Source organism: Castanea sativa, chromosome 2 (genome assembly GCF_040712315.1).
Source record: "Castanea sativa cultivar Marrone di Chiusa Pesio chromosome 2, ASM4071231v1".
In the NCBI taxonomy this organism is placed as follows: Eukaryota; Viridiplantae; Streptophyta; class Magnoliopsida; order Fagales; family Fagaceae; genus Castanea; species Castanea sativa.
Genome location: NC_134014.1, coordinates 22,875,238 through 22,891,512, shown reverse-complemented (window position 1 = coordinate 22,891,512; position 16,275 = coordinate 22,875,238). Strand labels below are relative to the sequence as shown.

The window sequence follows — 16,275 nt, the reverse complement described above, 5'->3', positions numbered from 1 at the left end:
AATACCCACACAAGCCCAAGAATTATTTTGAAGCCCACATAAATATCTCCCACGTATTACTTAAATATTCTACACGTTATTGGGCTCCCACAAATATTTCCTACGTATATAAGCCCCACAAATTACCTTGGGCCCTCTCACAAATATTACCCATTATATATTATCCAACTTGGGTTTTCACAAAAATACCCATCACCTTGCTACCAACGTTGGGTCACAAATTATACTCTCCCCACAAAAAAGCCCAACAAAACCCTTTACTAAGCCCGTTGCTACACGGCACCTTTACTAAGCATGTTACTACACAGCACATTTTCTAAACCCGTTGCTACACGGCACCTTTACTAAGCATGTTACTACACGGCACATTTTCTAAGTCCGTTGCTACACGGCACCTTTTCTAAGCCCGTTACTACACGACACCTCTAAGTCCGTTGCTACACGGCACTTTTACTAAGCCCGTTGCTACACGGCGCCTTTTCTAAGCCCGTTGCTACACGGCGCCTTTTCTAAGCCCGTTGCTACACGGCACATTTTCTAAGCCCGTTGCTACACGGCACCTCTTCTAAGCCTGTTGTTACACGGCACCTTACTAAGTCCGTTGCTACATGGCACCTTACTAAGTCCGTTACTATACAGCACCTCTAAGTCCGTTGCTACACGACAATATCTTTACAAAAATCTCAAACTATTTTAACAAAGCCCGAATACTAATTTGACAACCATTTTACAAAGCCCAATATTCAGCAAACTATTTTACAAAAGCCCAAATACTAATTTGGCACTATTTTACAAAGCCTAAATACTAATTTGGCAAACTATTTTACAAAAGTTCAAATATTAATTTGGCACTATTTTACAAAAACCCAAATACTAATTTGGCACTATTTTACAAAGTCCAAATGCTAATTTGGAAAACTATTTTACAAAGCCCAAATATTAATTTGGCACTATTTAACAAAGCCCAAATATTATTTTGGCAACTATTTCATAAAGCCCAAATATTGTTTTGACAACTATTTCTAAAACCCAATATTATTTTGGCACTATTTCATAAAGCCCAAATATTGTTTTGGCAACTATTTCTAAAAGCCCAATATTATTTTGGTACTATTTCATAAAACCCAAATATTGTTTTGGAAACTATTTCTAAAAGCCCAAATGTTATTTTTGGCAACTATTTCTAAAAGCCAAATATCATTTTGGCAATTATTTCATAAAGTCCAAATATTATTTTGGCAACTATTTTATAAAACTCAAATGCTATTTTAGCACATATTTACAAAACTCAAAAATTATCTTAACACTTATTTCACATATACTAAATTCCTCACTCATGGGAAATATAAATACTCACCCTTCAAGAAATACTTCTCTTACAAAATTTATAAAAGCCCATGTATATCATCCATGGCAAAACTCTTCATTTTGTAGGGATAATCAAGCCCAAAGAAGCTCAAATATAAAGCCCAGCTGGGCCAGCCTAGCCCATACTTAAATCCCAGCAGCTGAGGCTCACGTGAGCTAATCAGCCAAAACTCAGCACAATTCAACAGTTGGAGCCCACTGCCATCAGATCCCAACTTGTCCAATCGGGTCAGAAGGGGACACGTGTCCATTAGAGGTTGAAACCTTCCTTCACAAGCTGAAATTTCATCATTACTCATGTGACATAAAGCTGAAGCTGACTTAACAGAAAGCTGAAGGGCTTCAGCTAGCTGCCTCTTCTTTCTCCTCCAACTCATTCGGTCAAGCATCAAAGGCAACCATGACCAGGCCATTAAAACTCCTGAAACAACTTGAAATCAACTCATTTTCATGCTAAAAATGTGTATTCTCTGGTTCATGGACCAAGCACATGAACCCCTAATGGGGAAACTTAGGGAAATGTGGTTTGGAGGGCACCAAGGGGATCCTAGCAAAGTTCCCAGCAAAGGCTCCAAGGTTGACACCTAGTTTGAGGTGATACAACCTGCCCTAGGGAGCTCTAAATCTAGTAGCAGCACAGCCAAGATCATTAGCCTAATGCATGCTCTAATCCCATTAACCAAGGCCAATCAACATTCAATGCTAAGTCAGAATCCCAGCTATTATTACCCAAAACAGCAAGAATCTTCCAAAAGTTAAACTTACCACCTTTAGCTAAAATCCTAGGAACGATTTTCTAAGGATTTTTTGAAGATTGGGGAAGATTTAGCAGAAGATATTTGCTAATTAGCCCCTAAAACCCAACTATAAATGGAACTCTCCATTAATGCATCAACAACAAGAACATACCAAGAAAAAAACTCATAAAAAAAAAAAAAAAACTCTCACTCAACCCTTCTGTCTAGCTTTCTCTAAATTCTAGCAAAGTTCTAAGTCACTAAGCTCTCAACTTCCAAGCATGGGAACTAAGTTCTTCAACTCCTAACTCAAAAACACCCCTCATACCTTACTTAAAAACACACAGCTCCCCCCCAGCAGAAAGTCCCAGCAGCCCTGCTATACACTGTCGCTCATTACTCATACTACTCACAAATGACTCTCTTCACTCATTATATATACTACATTCATGAGCATGCCTTGGCACCATAATGGTCTTGCTGCACTAGTTGGGATCTCTCTCTCTCCCTTCATCTCACACTAAGCTTTCCTCATTATTTGCTATTATAGAACCCACGATATTTACTTATTCATTTACTATTGATGGTTATGATGTAACTGTTACTATAGAATTTTTCTCTCATATTGTTGTATTAGAAGACTCTTCTCCAGAGCTAACGGCTAATGAGTCCGAAAACATGGATGTTTTCCCTTAATCTGTGAAATATTTTACAGCTTAGTTATTTTCTGCAGAAGCACTTTACGGCTGGGTTGTTCTTTTCTGCAAAAGCACTTTACGGTTGAGTTATTTTTTCTGCAGAAGCACTTAACAGCTGGGTTACTTTTTTCTACAGAAGCACTTTACAGTTGGGTTACTCTTTTCTACAAAAACATTTTACGGCTGAGTCATTTTCTGCAGAAACATTTTATTGCTAGGCTATTTCTTACAGTATGCTTTTAACCACACTGACATGTTTGCTGAAGGGATTGTTTATGGGCCGTTCTTGTAAGTCTCAACCTAGGGCCAAGGCATAAAAATATGGTGAATTATTTGGATCTTCGCCAATAGCCTTTGGGCCGTGCATCAAGTCCATTGTCGAGTTTCGGTTTAGGCTCCTGACCCAACATAAATCTCATTTGTTGGAAATGAAACTTTTTCACCCCCGACACCAAGTTTGTGAACATATCATTTTTTTAATTTGTACTTTTTTTAAGTGACAAGCTAAAAAAATTGTAGTTTGTATTTTGGCCACATCATCTACAAATAATTTTTTTTTTTTTTAAAGAAAAGTCAATGGATGATCTAAATGTATTAGTTTATGAAATATTTTTAGAAACTTTTCATGAAAAAAAAACTAAATTTTTTTATAGCTTTTTAAAGTAGTATTAAAGCTATCTTAAAATGATATATTAATAAATGTCTTAAAAAGTATCGGTTAGCTAGACCTTTAAAATAGAATCCACTCATTTAAAAGAAATAATATATTCACAAAATTTTCATAGTACTTTCAAAATAAATCTTATGCTTTGCATTGTTACTTACTAATGGACTAAAAAATAATTTTTGTAGTGAATTCAAATTAAAAAACTCGTCTGCAAATTAAAATTTGTTATAAAAGTATTATAAAAATGTTACTGATAAGTTCATAGTACTGTTATTTATTCCCCGGAAACCCAAACAATAATCCGAACTCCAATACCTCCAAAGATGATGGAAATCAAAGTTGAATGGAGGAGAAGGAAGTAAAGACGTGGCGAAATGGAAACCAAACTCCTCACCCTCACACAGCCACCCTGCTTCATCTCTACTCCTCATCGTCATCGACAACCTCATCCACCCAAAACCTCTTTTCCTCATCACCTTTCCTCTCCTTTTCGCCGCTCCTGCACCTCTGTCTACTACCGTCGCTGGGACTCCAATGTCGAAACCCAAGTTGAAGAAGAAGAGGATGAAGATGAAGACGAAGGCTCTGAATTTGGCTTCGGAGGTAGGTGGAATAAGAAGAAGAAGAAAAGGCGTTGGTGGTCTGATGACTCTTCTTACTCATCGGCAACAGAGGAAGGTCCTGGTGGAATCTTCGAGGAAGTCATTGATAGTTTCTGGATTTTTAAGGTATATTCAATTCAACCCTTATTTTTTTTTATTGTTACCTCTTACATTAGCTTGAGGAGATGGGCTTCTTTGGATTTTGATATTTAAGCAAAATTAAGCTTTACCTTCTCTAGCTGATTTTGTTGTTTAAAAAAAAATGAGTGGGTCCATTTTTGTTTGTTATTTACTCTTCTATAATTTTGGTAGATAGCTTTAGATTCATTATGTATTGATTCTCTATATGCATGAATATTGAATACCTCTTTGAGTTGCAAAACATTTAAGTCAAGTCTTTAAGGGAAGAACGTTGGGGCAATGATTAAGAACATTCTGGGACAAACTTTGGGATACTGAAATGAGCTAAATATTTTTAAAATGACTATGCTTGTTGTGTATGTCTGTTTATGGCCATATGTTTGATAACTGCAATTATTGTTGAGGGCACTCCCCCGACCAACTTAGTAGCAATGCAAGGCAATAATGAGTCCCCCCTTATTTGAAATGATGATCTAACTTTTTTGCCCAATTTCTTGAACTTCTCTTTTTTAATATATATTATTTATGCAAGTTATTTTCCTCGAGGGAATTATGTGACATCATTGCTTTTTGGTATAGAAGCATTCTGATATAATGAACTCTCAACAAAGATTTATGATGAAACACTTCAATTACATTATTTTTAGTTCCAGGTCAGATATGCACCCTGCAATAATCTTTTCTAAGAAATGAATTTTTCACTAGAAAAAAATCTGTGTTGGTTTATTCATAATTCAGGATTGACTTTGTCTAAGGTCTAAAACATTTCAATATGTTTGCTTTTTGGTCAGTGCAGGTGTTTAGATCTTATGGCTGGGCACTTCCAGCAATTATTGCATCCTGGCTGCTAGCTTCAGGCCCAAAAGCTTTTCTTATGGCATTGGCACTCCCCCTTGGTCAGTCAGCTCTTTCTTTGGCATTTGATAAGTTGTGGGGAAAGACACAAAGCAAGACAAAACGCAGGTCCAGGATGAGGAGGAAACCAGCTGCCAGCACTGCAAGTAGTGTTGAAATGGGGGCAGAAGAACAAGGTGAAAGCCAGGAAACCAGAAAGGGAAAGGTGGGATATCAATCGTGGATAGTTGGCAACGATGGGTCAGCTTCTAATGGTGGTGGAGATGCACCAAAGTTTGGTGGTTGGGATGATCTAGATAGATCTCGGTCTGCATGGCGAGCAACTCGAAAAACTGGTGGGTCACGAAAGACACCGACAGATAACGGAAAGTTAAGCCGCAAGGTTAGAAAAAGTGACGCACCTCTGCTCTTGAGATTGTTGATTGCTGTTTTCCCTTTTTTGGGTTCCTGGACCAAGATGTTATACTGATGACCACCAAGCAAGCTCGAATTTAGAGCATGAATTTGATGGGTTTTTCCTGCAAGGACTCAGACTGATTCACTGTATTTAAGGGGCAATGGGTTCTTCTTCTTACTTGATCATCTTTCCTTCCAAGTTGAATCAGTTAAAGCCAAATTGGAGGAAAAAAAAATCGTGGGAGCAATCTGCGTATATAAACATCCTGGTGATGGTTTATTTGATGACATGCTCAGGTCAATTCCTTTGTTCCTCAGAATAAATGGTGCAGAATACAAAGAAAAAGCGATATTGATCAAGGCTTTTCATATATTGCTATAGAACCGACATATTTATCTTACTCTGAAGGCCTTTTTGTCTTTTTTTTTCCCCCTCCTGGCAGCAGGACTTGTACTTTTTGTGGCATTTTTTGAATTTAATTTATAATCTCAACTTTCGAATATGGAAGTAAGATTGAAAAATAAGTAGAAAAGGCCCTCCAAAACCCATCCAGACTAACCCTGTACAATCGAATTTCAACTATAAAAAAAATAAAAAATATAATAATAATTCATTCAGTTTGAAAACTCTCCTGCATACGTGATTGGAAGTCTCCTATAAGTCTATAACAGAGATTCCATTTACTATGAATCAACAATGCCTCCCTGTTGGAACTCATTTCTTTTAGGAAGGTACTCTTAAACAGAACAAATGGACAATGTATGCACCATTATCAATTGCTTGATGTATTCTCGAGGCCACCGGGATATCTTGTCATTTACGCTGCACTTGGATTGCACTTTGCCATGGCAAGAAAATTTCTCCATGACAAGGGGTTTCATTTTTTTTGGTCCCTCTGACCATCATGAATCAAATATTGCCTTAAAAAAAAAAGCCTCTTTACAGCTTAATCAGGCTGTTTTTGCTGTGCTAAATTTACACTTTGATAATTGAATGAACAACATCCCTGTACACTCAATAATTGAATGAAGTTCCTAAATAATTCGAAGACTAAATTTCATAAAAAAATCTGCAGTTCTCTTAAAAGCATTGCTAACACCACAATATTCTGTCATCTTGCAAATAGCTGGACTCTATTCATATAGCAAGTAGATGCAGGGTCCTGCAGGCAGCTACAAAAACCCTCCTCGTCCTTGGGAAATGTTGTGGGTAGAGGATGGTCAGGAATTACACCAACCTGTATCAAGAGTCAAGTTGAAGGAAGTAGGATTAGGAACAATAGATGTGTGTGTGTGTGTGTGTATGAGAGAGAGAGAGACTCAGTAATAGACCTTATCAATATCTGTGTGAGCAGGTGTCTCATATCGAGCAACTGTAACAGCCAAGCCAGAGCCATCCGATAGCTCAAAAACTGACTGAATCTTGCTGCAATTTGGATGGGTGGCTCATGTCAGGAATAAATGATTTTAATGATTGTGCTTGAAGTAAAAGTCATTACCCTTTCCCATATGTGGGTTCTCCAAACAGCACAGCACGTTTATTGTCTTTCAAGGCACCAGCTAAAATTTCACTTGCACTAGCAGTTCCTTTGTTAACCTAATGGAAATTCAGTAAAGGATATTGTCATCAATTTTTCACCATAAGAACAATTATGATCTTAGAAGATAAAGTTCCACCACCACATATGCATATGATAACAATGGAAAAATGGAAATTAGGATCAGAAAAAATCCTATAAATTGATTAAACAAACATGGAATGTAGAGGAAGTTTTGTAGTTACTTTGGATAGCAACTGTCAGAAAGGTTCCATCTATATAAGACAATATATTAGAAATTAGAAATAGCAAGAAAGAAAAGAAACAAGAATAATTAGTCCAAGACTAAACATTGAGAGAGAAGATATTGACAATGAACAAACCCAAATACCCAATCACAATAGTCAGTATAATGATTCTGTAATTCCATATATCCATAGCGCAGACATTTGCAAATATGTCTCTCAAATGTTACAGATGATCATGACAAAGTTGTATTATAGAATATACAAAAGTATACCAGCACAGCAAGGGGTTCTGAAGCAGCTATTGCATTGCTCCCGTCTGTGTCATAGATATCTCGAACACCACGACTATCACAAATATACACAATGACACCTTTGTCCAACCTGAATGGAAGCAGACAAATGAGAACTTGTGCTGCATACATTGGATCACATAAAATGAAATACCAGCTTAGTTTATTAAAGACTACGAACAAGATAGCAACAGGTGCTCCTAATGATATAATTGCAGTACAGTAATACCCAATGTGTGAACTTTAAAGAAAAATAATCATTTCCCAAATCTTTTAAACAAGTAAAGCATGCCACTAATTAGTAACTAGGAAGGTATCTAGTAGACTCAATGAGAAAAAGAATTAATTATGAAAAAAAAAAGTATTTAACCAAGTAAAAATATAAAATTGCATCATAAAAATCATGGAAATTTTACTTGTTGGATGATTTTACACAAGCCAGGGCAGCAGAAAGTGCACGAAACATCCATGTGTTTGGGCACATACAATACAAGTCAAATGTTTCAAATCGATACATGAGCGTTTGTCTAAATGAGAAACACATGCAATTATCAGGAAGCACTAGTTAATGATGGAGCCAAACTTTTCATCATCCTTTTCCTCCATCAGCAAAATTATACCAATTGACTGGTAGTATAAGGGCACCAGAATAGGTAAAGTGAATGCATGCAATATAAATGTAAATTTTTTACCATTGTAGCTTACCAAATCTTGGCAATCTCAATTCCTTCTGGGAAAAGACCACCGCTGCACCAAATTTAAGCTTTAAGAAAGCCTTTCAAAGGGCGAAGTAAAAAATGAAGCGAATTGAAAGATAATCACCTATTATCTCGAAGGTCCAACACAAAGGCATTAACACTGTTACTCCTTAAAGTATCAATTGCTTCCTTGACAGCACCTAGAAGGGATAAAAGCTTTCAATATAAATTGCAGAAATTTAAATTTGAAATATAAAATGAATACAAGTATCAAATAAGGTAATGAAGAATAGCTATAAGGAATTTTGACCATTTCACTTATGCGTAACTATATAAGATAAAAATATTACTGTCTCATTTGCCTTACCTATCAAAAAATAAATGTCTTATTCTTAACAAATATATAAGACAAAGGTTGACCAATTCAGTACACCACTAGAAATTAAGAAACTAAGCTCTTATGCATGAATATATACACACACACACACACACACACACAAGAGCATGTAGATATACTTGTTCCAACTTATCAGATTAAAATCTGATTGGAGAGGATATTTGGATAACAAGTAGTTCCACTTACCAGATGCATTTTGGTTGAACGAAGTTAATTTGATATAACCGATCCTACGGGAATCCCTCCCTGAACCAGGCACTTGGCATAGTCGTGACTTCACTGGATTTAGTGAAACTTTCTCTCGCCTGGAAGGCAGTAGTTGGTGAATTAGTAAATTTTTAAGTAAAATATAAAATGCACAAAGAAAAGTGTTGATTTTTTTCCAGCTCAAATGAGAACTAAGCTCACCACCTCAGCTGTAGCTCAGGCAGCCAAGGGTTGGGGAGGTTTTTGTCAAACCTTTGTAATTTAATGATGATACAAATATTCATATCAAAGTGACTAAGCTTAATGCAATAAAGCATAAATATACTTGCTCAAACTATCCTGGGATATCCAAAGTTAATTTGCCATCATTTTTTTTTTGTTAATTACACAGGAATTCGGTGGGTCTTGAATCCTCCAGGCCTCACCCTCCAGGCCTCCACCTTCCTCTTACAAGGAGAGGAGATGTCATTTGAGCCACAGCTCATTGGCAATTTCACCGCTAGCAAAATTGGAATAAAGTTTCCCTCAGTCATTTTTAAATTCATGCACTCTGGAGAGAGAGAGCTCACGTCAAAGCTACATGCTTTATTTCGGGTCCACTACGAATGGTCAATTCCACTGAACTTCCTTCAGGTCCCCTGCAATTTAATTAAAAAGTTTAACCAAACTAGAGAAGAAATGAAAGGGTGAAAACCTGGCTGTAAATAAAAATGTGCTGCTAAAAAATTTCTATTAAAACAAAATCTTATGTCACTTATGCAATAAAAACAATTATATCATAAATCAGATGTAAAGTTTAATCATCATGAATCTCTTCACTTAAAACAAGCTCAGGTCAGTTGCCAGATCAATAATCACTTAGTTGTGAAGTGGCTACATCATTCACTTACACATGGTAGCTGCCCTCTAGACTTGGGCTTTTCTCTTGTGTGTAGTGAGAATCATTCCATTTTGGAATTGATTATATGGTTATATTATCAAACCTAGGCTAAGGTACAAGTGACAGCCCAGTGGTAATCACATCATTTGTGGTGTCCAATGTTTGTGGTTCGAACCCCACTTCCCCCCTCCCCCACTATTTACCTATCCAAAAAAAAAAAAAATCTAGGCTCTAAGATCTGATCCAACAGGTGGCACCATTAACACTCAGAATATCCTTCTATGTTTTAGCTGTCCCAATTTTATTGTAGCATAATAACCTTCAATAATATACTTCCCTTTTCGTTTACCACTTCTGAATGAGTAAATAAACCCAAACTAAATATCCTCAGAATATCACTCAGACTATCCTTCTCTACAGTTGCTCCCTTTTCCCAAATCTCCAATGCCATTTCCCTGAGAGGGCTCAATTAAAGGTGCTTCATATTCAGATACTTAACATGCCCTCTTTCTCCAATGAGTACACTATACCTCAATCGACTAAATGAAACTTAGTTGAATCACCCATTCCTCCCCACAAAAAAGTCTCTTTGGAGATTTTCCAACCTATTGGAGATATGAAAGGGCATTGTAAACAAAGAAGTAAAGTAGGGAGCAAAGATAATATACACTTAAGTAGAGTTATTCTTCCTCCCTTGAATAAGTACAACTTTTTCCATCCCACAAGCCTTCTCTCCACCTTTTCAATCATCGTATTCTAAACATTCCGAGCCTTAGAGGAAGAGCCTAGTGTAAGTCCCATGTAATTCATAGGCAAAGAACAAACTTACAACCCAAATTGATGTAAGATTCAAAACCCAGTTTCTCCACTTTCAAATAGAACCCAGGATCAACTCATCTCAATTTTCTTGAGCTGCCAAAAAACTTGTTATAATGCCATTGATTATAATGAAAAATGAACAGTTGATATATAGAATTGGATCCAGTTCTTCAGTTATCTCCAAACCCAAACTTTAAAAATAGGAAGTAAACACTCCCAATTCACATGGTCATAAGAATTTTCAATATCTAACTTGCAAATAAGTCCATGTACACCACTCCTTACACGGCTATCCAACCATTCATTAGCCATAAGCACATAATCAATAATTTGCCTACCTCCAACATAGGCATTTAGGGAGGATGATACAAGGTCTCCAACCACTTTCTTTAAATGGTTAGCAAGTACCTCCACAAGTGATTTATACACACTCCCAACCAAACCAATAGGACAAAAATCCCTTATATTCCATGGTCTTCTTAGGAATCAAATATGTGTGTATATATATAATTGGAATTAAAGCAATAAATGAGGCTTTTATTGACTTCTTAATTTTGCAGTAGTTGTAGAACTTCTCAAATGCCTGTAAAATATACCCCTCTATAGTGTCTCAACAATGTTTGAAAAACATCAATGTAAATCCATCCAGCCACCTCCTCCCCATTCATATCATGACTTCTTAAATTTGCAGTAGTTGTAGAACTCCTCAAATACATGTAAAATATTCCCCTCTACAGTGTCCCAACAACATTTGGAAAGCACCATTGTGAATCCGTCCAGCCCTAGTGCCTAATCACCATCCATACTATGTAAAGGCCCAAAATTTCTTCTTTTTCAAATGGCCTCTCCAACCATCTGCTACTATTCTCATCAATAGTGAACATCAATAATCTTTTCACACAGGGTCTCCAGAGTTCTGGCTCAAAATTTAGGTCTTTATAGAAATGTACAGCTGCATCCTTCACTTCTCTCTCTTCTAAGTGTAGCACACCATCCACTTAAAACTTACCAATAAAATTTTCTCTTCTATGAGAGTTACCCACGCGGTGAAAAAACCTGAGTTTTTGTCCCCCTCCTTCAACCATAGAGCTCTATTTTTATGCCAATTCTCTTCCTCAAGATGCGTTAGTAAGCTTAACACAGAGCTAAACTCTGACCACCCCGGTCTTGCCTTCTGGTATGCATATTACCAGGAGTCGTCTCAAAAGGAAAGCATACTTCAAAATCATGAAAATGTTAATGATTCAAATTCATTACAAACTGAAGGAACTTAATTCTTTACAGATTCAATAAAGGCTACAATACACGCATTATTTTCTACGCAAAAAGTGGGAATTGGATAATCTGTTCTGTAATTATAGACTTATTATGATATGAGATGTGGCATAAACTTGACAATGTTAAAAGGGATTCATGATATGGAATTTCAATATTCATTTGGAAAATACTCCTAGTGCTAAAACTCAGGCACCTTATGGACATTTATCAATATCGCCACCAAAGACACCATGGCATAAAAGTTGGGCGACTTTGAATTGCTTCCTGGTACATTTCAATTTGCAAACTACATCGAGGGGACCTAACTAAACAGTAAAGCACACACAAAAAATCATCTCTTTTTGTGCATGGAAGTGTGTGATAATTGAAGAATGGGACTTCAGCAATAAGTTACAATGCAACAACATTATTGCATTTACTATATCAGAAAAAGAGCACATATTTGACAGGTTAAGAAGTTGGCAATGTAAGAAACTCACTGCAACCGCTCTGCTGCATCATATATGCCCATCATTTCTGTACTTGTATCATCAATTGCCAGAATAACATCGCCAGGCAAAAGTCCAGCCCTATTTGCAGGACCTCCTGGAGCAGCTGAAATAACAATAAGTCCTGCAGGTGATCCATCAAATTGTGCGGGATAGCCAATTGACAGGCCTACACCTGTAAGAGCACCTTGAGTCCCAGACTGCCTTCAAAGAATATATTAACAGATTTTAGGGATAATTTTTATATGCAAAACCCACTAAGTAGACAGTATCTACATTTTGTATAGCATAGCTAGTAATTTAAGGCACAAAATATATAAAATACAGAAATGAAAAAAAAAATTATTATAAATTTGGCATAAAACACATAAATAAAGAGGACATAAACAGAAAAAAATATGGATATATTGCAGATACGAATGAATAATTCAAGACAAAAAGAATGCATCATATGTTAGATTACTTCTTTCACTATATTCCAATTTAGCAACCTACTTATGTTATCTTAGTATAATTTCATAAGATATTGTCAGAACTAACTAATTGAGGATATTAATAAAAAATAATTTAATCCATTAAGTATATATTTTTTCAATATATACCTAGTAGAATACAATAAAAAATACGTATATTCCTATCTACAGTATATAGGAGTTTCTGTTATTCAAGCCAAAGATGCAGTATACCAAGATGGCATGAAGAAATAGCATCATACGTGCAAACTCTTGAACTTTTCAGGCTCCAGAAACCGAGTAAAAGGATCATCCAATGTGGCAAGCATCTTCCTTATTGCCGTATCTGAATGCAAATACACCACTAGGATTTAGAAAGGAAGTGCATAGGGAAGACAGAAGTACTAATTTTAACTAATAAGTAATTGCAATGAAATGATAGAACAGGTTTAAAGTTACGTGTATTGAATTACAAAAAAATCAAATACAGCATATCACAAAACCATCTATGTATCAAAACAAGGTACATTCCCAATCATATTTCTTCTATAAAATTCATTCTCTCTCCAACACATTTAACACAATCACATACTGCAACAAGTAGAATTAGCAATGGAATTTGAATTCACGTTGCCCTAAAGTTGAGGTAGAAGAAACAATAGCCTATTCAAAGACATGGGATCTCTCATCATGCAGCTAACCCATCAGAAAACAGTCTATTCAAGCAATCTTTAAAGTTCCTAAGTGAAGAGTTTCTGCAGCTAAGCTTTCCAAGAAATTAACTGTCCTAACATTTTTTGAAATCAAAGGAGGCATGACATGCAGAAGTCCATTGTACATGTTCAGCACATTGATTTCGTAATCTGAAAAACCATTAAAGAGGTGGTAAATCAATGGCATCTAGGCATATCACATCTTCAGCCTCCATAACAAAGAGATGGTGAGTGAATCATTGGTTCAAATCCAAACAAGATGCTCATTATGTTTAATCATAAAAGTACATCAGGCAAATAAGCAAGAGACTATGCAATAAAAATATGATTTATCCCATCTGGAACCACTGTGGAATCCTTTACACGCATTCAGTATATAACTCCATGTTACCACATTAATACTAGACTATTATTTGGGCATATTAACCCTTTCTCACTGGTAATACAGAAAACCACCATAATTAAATTATTACAAATAATGCAAGCCATACATGTCTGTTCTCGTGTGTTCATTGGTTCATTGCGCAGTGCATTTTCTCTGTACCGAAACCAACTCTGTCCATTAAAAGTTTTGTCAACATATGCACGATCAATTGTTCTCCATGCCTCTAAGAAGAGGAGATTCTCTTCAGTGAGGGCCCCTGAAGAATGACTATAAGTATTACGATGAAAAATAAAGTAAAAAATATCTAATTCTTGAATATTTGAAATTTCCCAGAAAATTATTATAAGAGATTAAACTTACAGGATGGACTCTTACTAACAGAAACAGAAAGTGACATGACCAGCATCACTCCAACGAGTAAATGGACAGAAAGAACAGAGACATGCCGCCTAATTTTTTCAGAACAGTCTATCACTTTTTGAAGAGTGCCAGAGTATCTCCTCAATTTGAAGCGTCCAGAACTTATTGAAAAAAAACCACACTTTGAAGATAAATTCTTATGAAGCCTTGATATAGACTGAAGCAAGAAATAATTTTTAGAACCTCCATCAATATTACTCCAATTCCTCGGCTTGTTTCTGGCATTTGTCCTTTTACACGGTAAGCAGCTCCTTAATTGAGCTTTTACAATCCTAATGGGGTGAGGTTTCCATGTCAGCACCTGGAAAGAGTCCAACTGAAATTGTAAAATTGCCCCTTGACTACAATTCAAAAAGTTCACATGCAGACAGTCATACAGCACTATTTTTTAGGATACACTGAATTTCTGAGACCTTTCACCAAAGTATAGTATAAGGAAATTGGAAGATGAAACTGCCAGAATGGATTTATTTAATAGGAACAAAAAAAGCATACAGTGCCATAAATTAAAATTGTAGTAGTAATGATCCAATTACTAGTAATCTTTCTTGCAACATGGGTCACCGTGAGCACAAAATTGAAGTTGTAATACAGGTCTAGTAATAAGGCCAAAAATTTTGTTTCAAACGCGGCCCCCCACCCCAAAAAAAAAAACAGTTATGCATATGCATACAAGTTCTCATTTTCTTCAAAATCCACATATTAAGAAGGAAACAGTTTCAATTAAAAGCAGTAAGCTCAAGATAACATAAAAGAAATCCAAGAAGCCAGACTTCCCACCAAACAAATCCGCGGAATTTATTCTTTTGTTGATAATTCATTAGTTACAACAACAGGGGTGGGAGCAGTTGTGAGAGCAGGATATGCCACAGACCTACAAGGCCCTTGGCTAAATCTGCTGAATTGGAATCAGATTACATTGCATTCACCACATTTCTCCGCAACCAATTCAAAAATATAAAAAATAATAATAACCTTTTCAAGCTTTTAAGTCTCATTAGGTTCATTCAAAAACCAAGCTTAAATTAATCAAATTGGACGCAATTCAAGAAAGAGCAGCAACCAACTTCATCTAAGCCAAGCTTGAAATTTGCAAAACTAAGCCAACAAACAAAACCTAATCACGTCATTTTTCCAACATTAACTACACAAAATCCACAGAAACAAAATAAAACATAAGAAATCAGTAAAACCATATTTCATTTTCCTAGAAACGAAAGGAAAGGCAATACTAAGAAGTGAAATTGGATTGATTGAAAATGAGTACCTGTGGAGTGGCTGCCTTGGCGGTGAAGTTAGGGTTCTTGTAGGTATAAGAGATAGCGAAATGAGGAGATAACGAAGCAGAAGAAGAGCTTGCGAGAACCTCCATTCACAGCCACTGGCCTTAGAGAGCAGAGAAGAGCAGAGCTATTTGGGTTCCACCTTATCGTTGGCGCTTTGGACTTTGGACTTTGGACACCCAAAATGGGCCAGAGTCCAGTCCAGAGCCCTTAATTTCATATAGCTGTCCTGTACTGCTGTTAATTAAATGAAACTTTGGGCGGTCCCAGTTCCCAAACATCTTGTCAAACTCTATTCACTTCATTTATGATTTTCTGCTTAACCAAAATTTCATTTTGACATATCAAAAAAAAATTCATTTTGAATTACCAAGAGTATTAGTACTTTTTTTTTTTAAATATTTTCAATGAATATATTCAAAGTTTAAATCTCCCTATCCTATTGTAATTATTAAATTATAATTTTTATAAAAAAAATGTATTTTGAATTAATTTAACTTACAGTGTCTAGGTGTCATTTAATGCACTTAGAATTGTTAAAAGACTCAGCAAACCCAAACCACCCGTCCTAGTCAAAGGATAATGACGGTTTCAATCGTGCTATCAATTGAGCATCGGGTTTGATTTTTGGAAAAAGAAAAAATAGATGATTAATCGGGTGTCAAGTGGAAGATAGTTTTACCAGTCAAACCTAACCCTTTTGACTAATTAGTAC

The 16,275-nt window shown here is 36.1% G+C and overlaps 2 protein-coding genes across 3 annotated transcripts; one reads left to right on the top strand and one right to left on the bottom strand.

The window, feature by feature from the left end:
• Positions 1–3,742: 3,742 nt before the first annotated feature.
• On the top strand, positions 3,743–5,967 carry LOC142624731 (uncharacterized). Its single transcript, XM_075798466.1, has 2 exons — positions 3,743–4,198; positions 5,010–5,967. The coding sequence occupies exons 1-2, from the start codon at positions 3,845–3,847 to the stop codon at positions 5,535–5,537; spliced, it is 882 nt and encodes a 293-aa protein (XP_075654581.1). The 5' UTR covers positions 3,743–3,844; the 3' UTR covers positions 5,538–5,967.
• A 30-nt stretch (positions 5,968–5,997) lies between these two features.
• LOC142624730 (carboxyl-terminal-processing peptidase 2, chloroplastic) lies at positions 5,998–15,738 on the bottom strand. 2 transcript variants are annotated; one of them, XM_075798465.1, is made up of 13 exons: positions 15,545–15,732; positions 14,218–14,578; positions 13,964–14,113; positions 13,023–13,105; positions 12,299–12,507; positions 9,412–9,480; positions 8,822–8,940; positions 8,363–8,438; positions 8,246–8,287; positions 7,523–7,631; positions 6,964–7,061; positions 6,797–6,890; positions 5,998–6,702 (listed from the first exon to the last, which is right to left on the bottom strand). In XM_075798465.1, the coding sequence occupies exons 1-13, from the start codon at positions 15,647–15,649 to the stop codon at positions 6,577–6,579; spliced, it is 1,641 nt and encodes a 546-aa protein (XP_075654580.1). In that variant the 5' UTR covers positions 15,650–15,732; the 3' UTR covers positions 5,998–6,576. The 2 variants fall into 2 exon arrangements, 1 of the variants encoding a protein (XP_075654580.1); XR_012842368.1 differs by lacking the exon at positions 5,998–6,702 and adding an exon at positions 7,248–7,277 and having other exon boundaries at positions 6,872–6,890; positions 15,545–15,738.
• Positions 15,739–16,275: the final 537 nt, after the last annotated feature.

Bases quoted from the DNA above. Each gene is read 5' to 3' on its own strand.
- LOC142624730 (XM_075798465.1), bottom strand. From the start codon at position 15,649: ATGGAGGTTCTCGCAAGCTCTTCTTCTGCTTCGTTATCTCCTCATTTC. The intron at 13,106-13,963 runs GTATGGCTTGCA...ATTTGCATTCAG, and splicing joins GAACACACGAGAACAGACAT to ATACGGCAATAAGGAAGATG. The intron at 7,062-7,522 runs GTATACTTTTGT...AATTTCCATTAG, and splicing joins CAGAACCCCTTGCTGTGCTG to GTTAACAAAGGAACTGCTAG.
- LOC142624731 (XM_075798466.1), top strand. From the start codon at position 3,845: ATGGAAACCAAACTCCTCACCCTCACACAGCCACCCTGCTTCATCTCT. The intron at 4,199-5,009 runs GTATATTCAATT...TGGTCAGTGCAG, and splicing joins ATAGTTTCTGGATTTTTAAG to GTGTTTAGATCTTATGGCTG.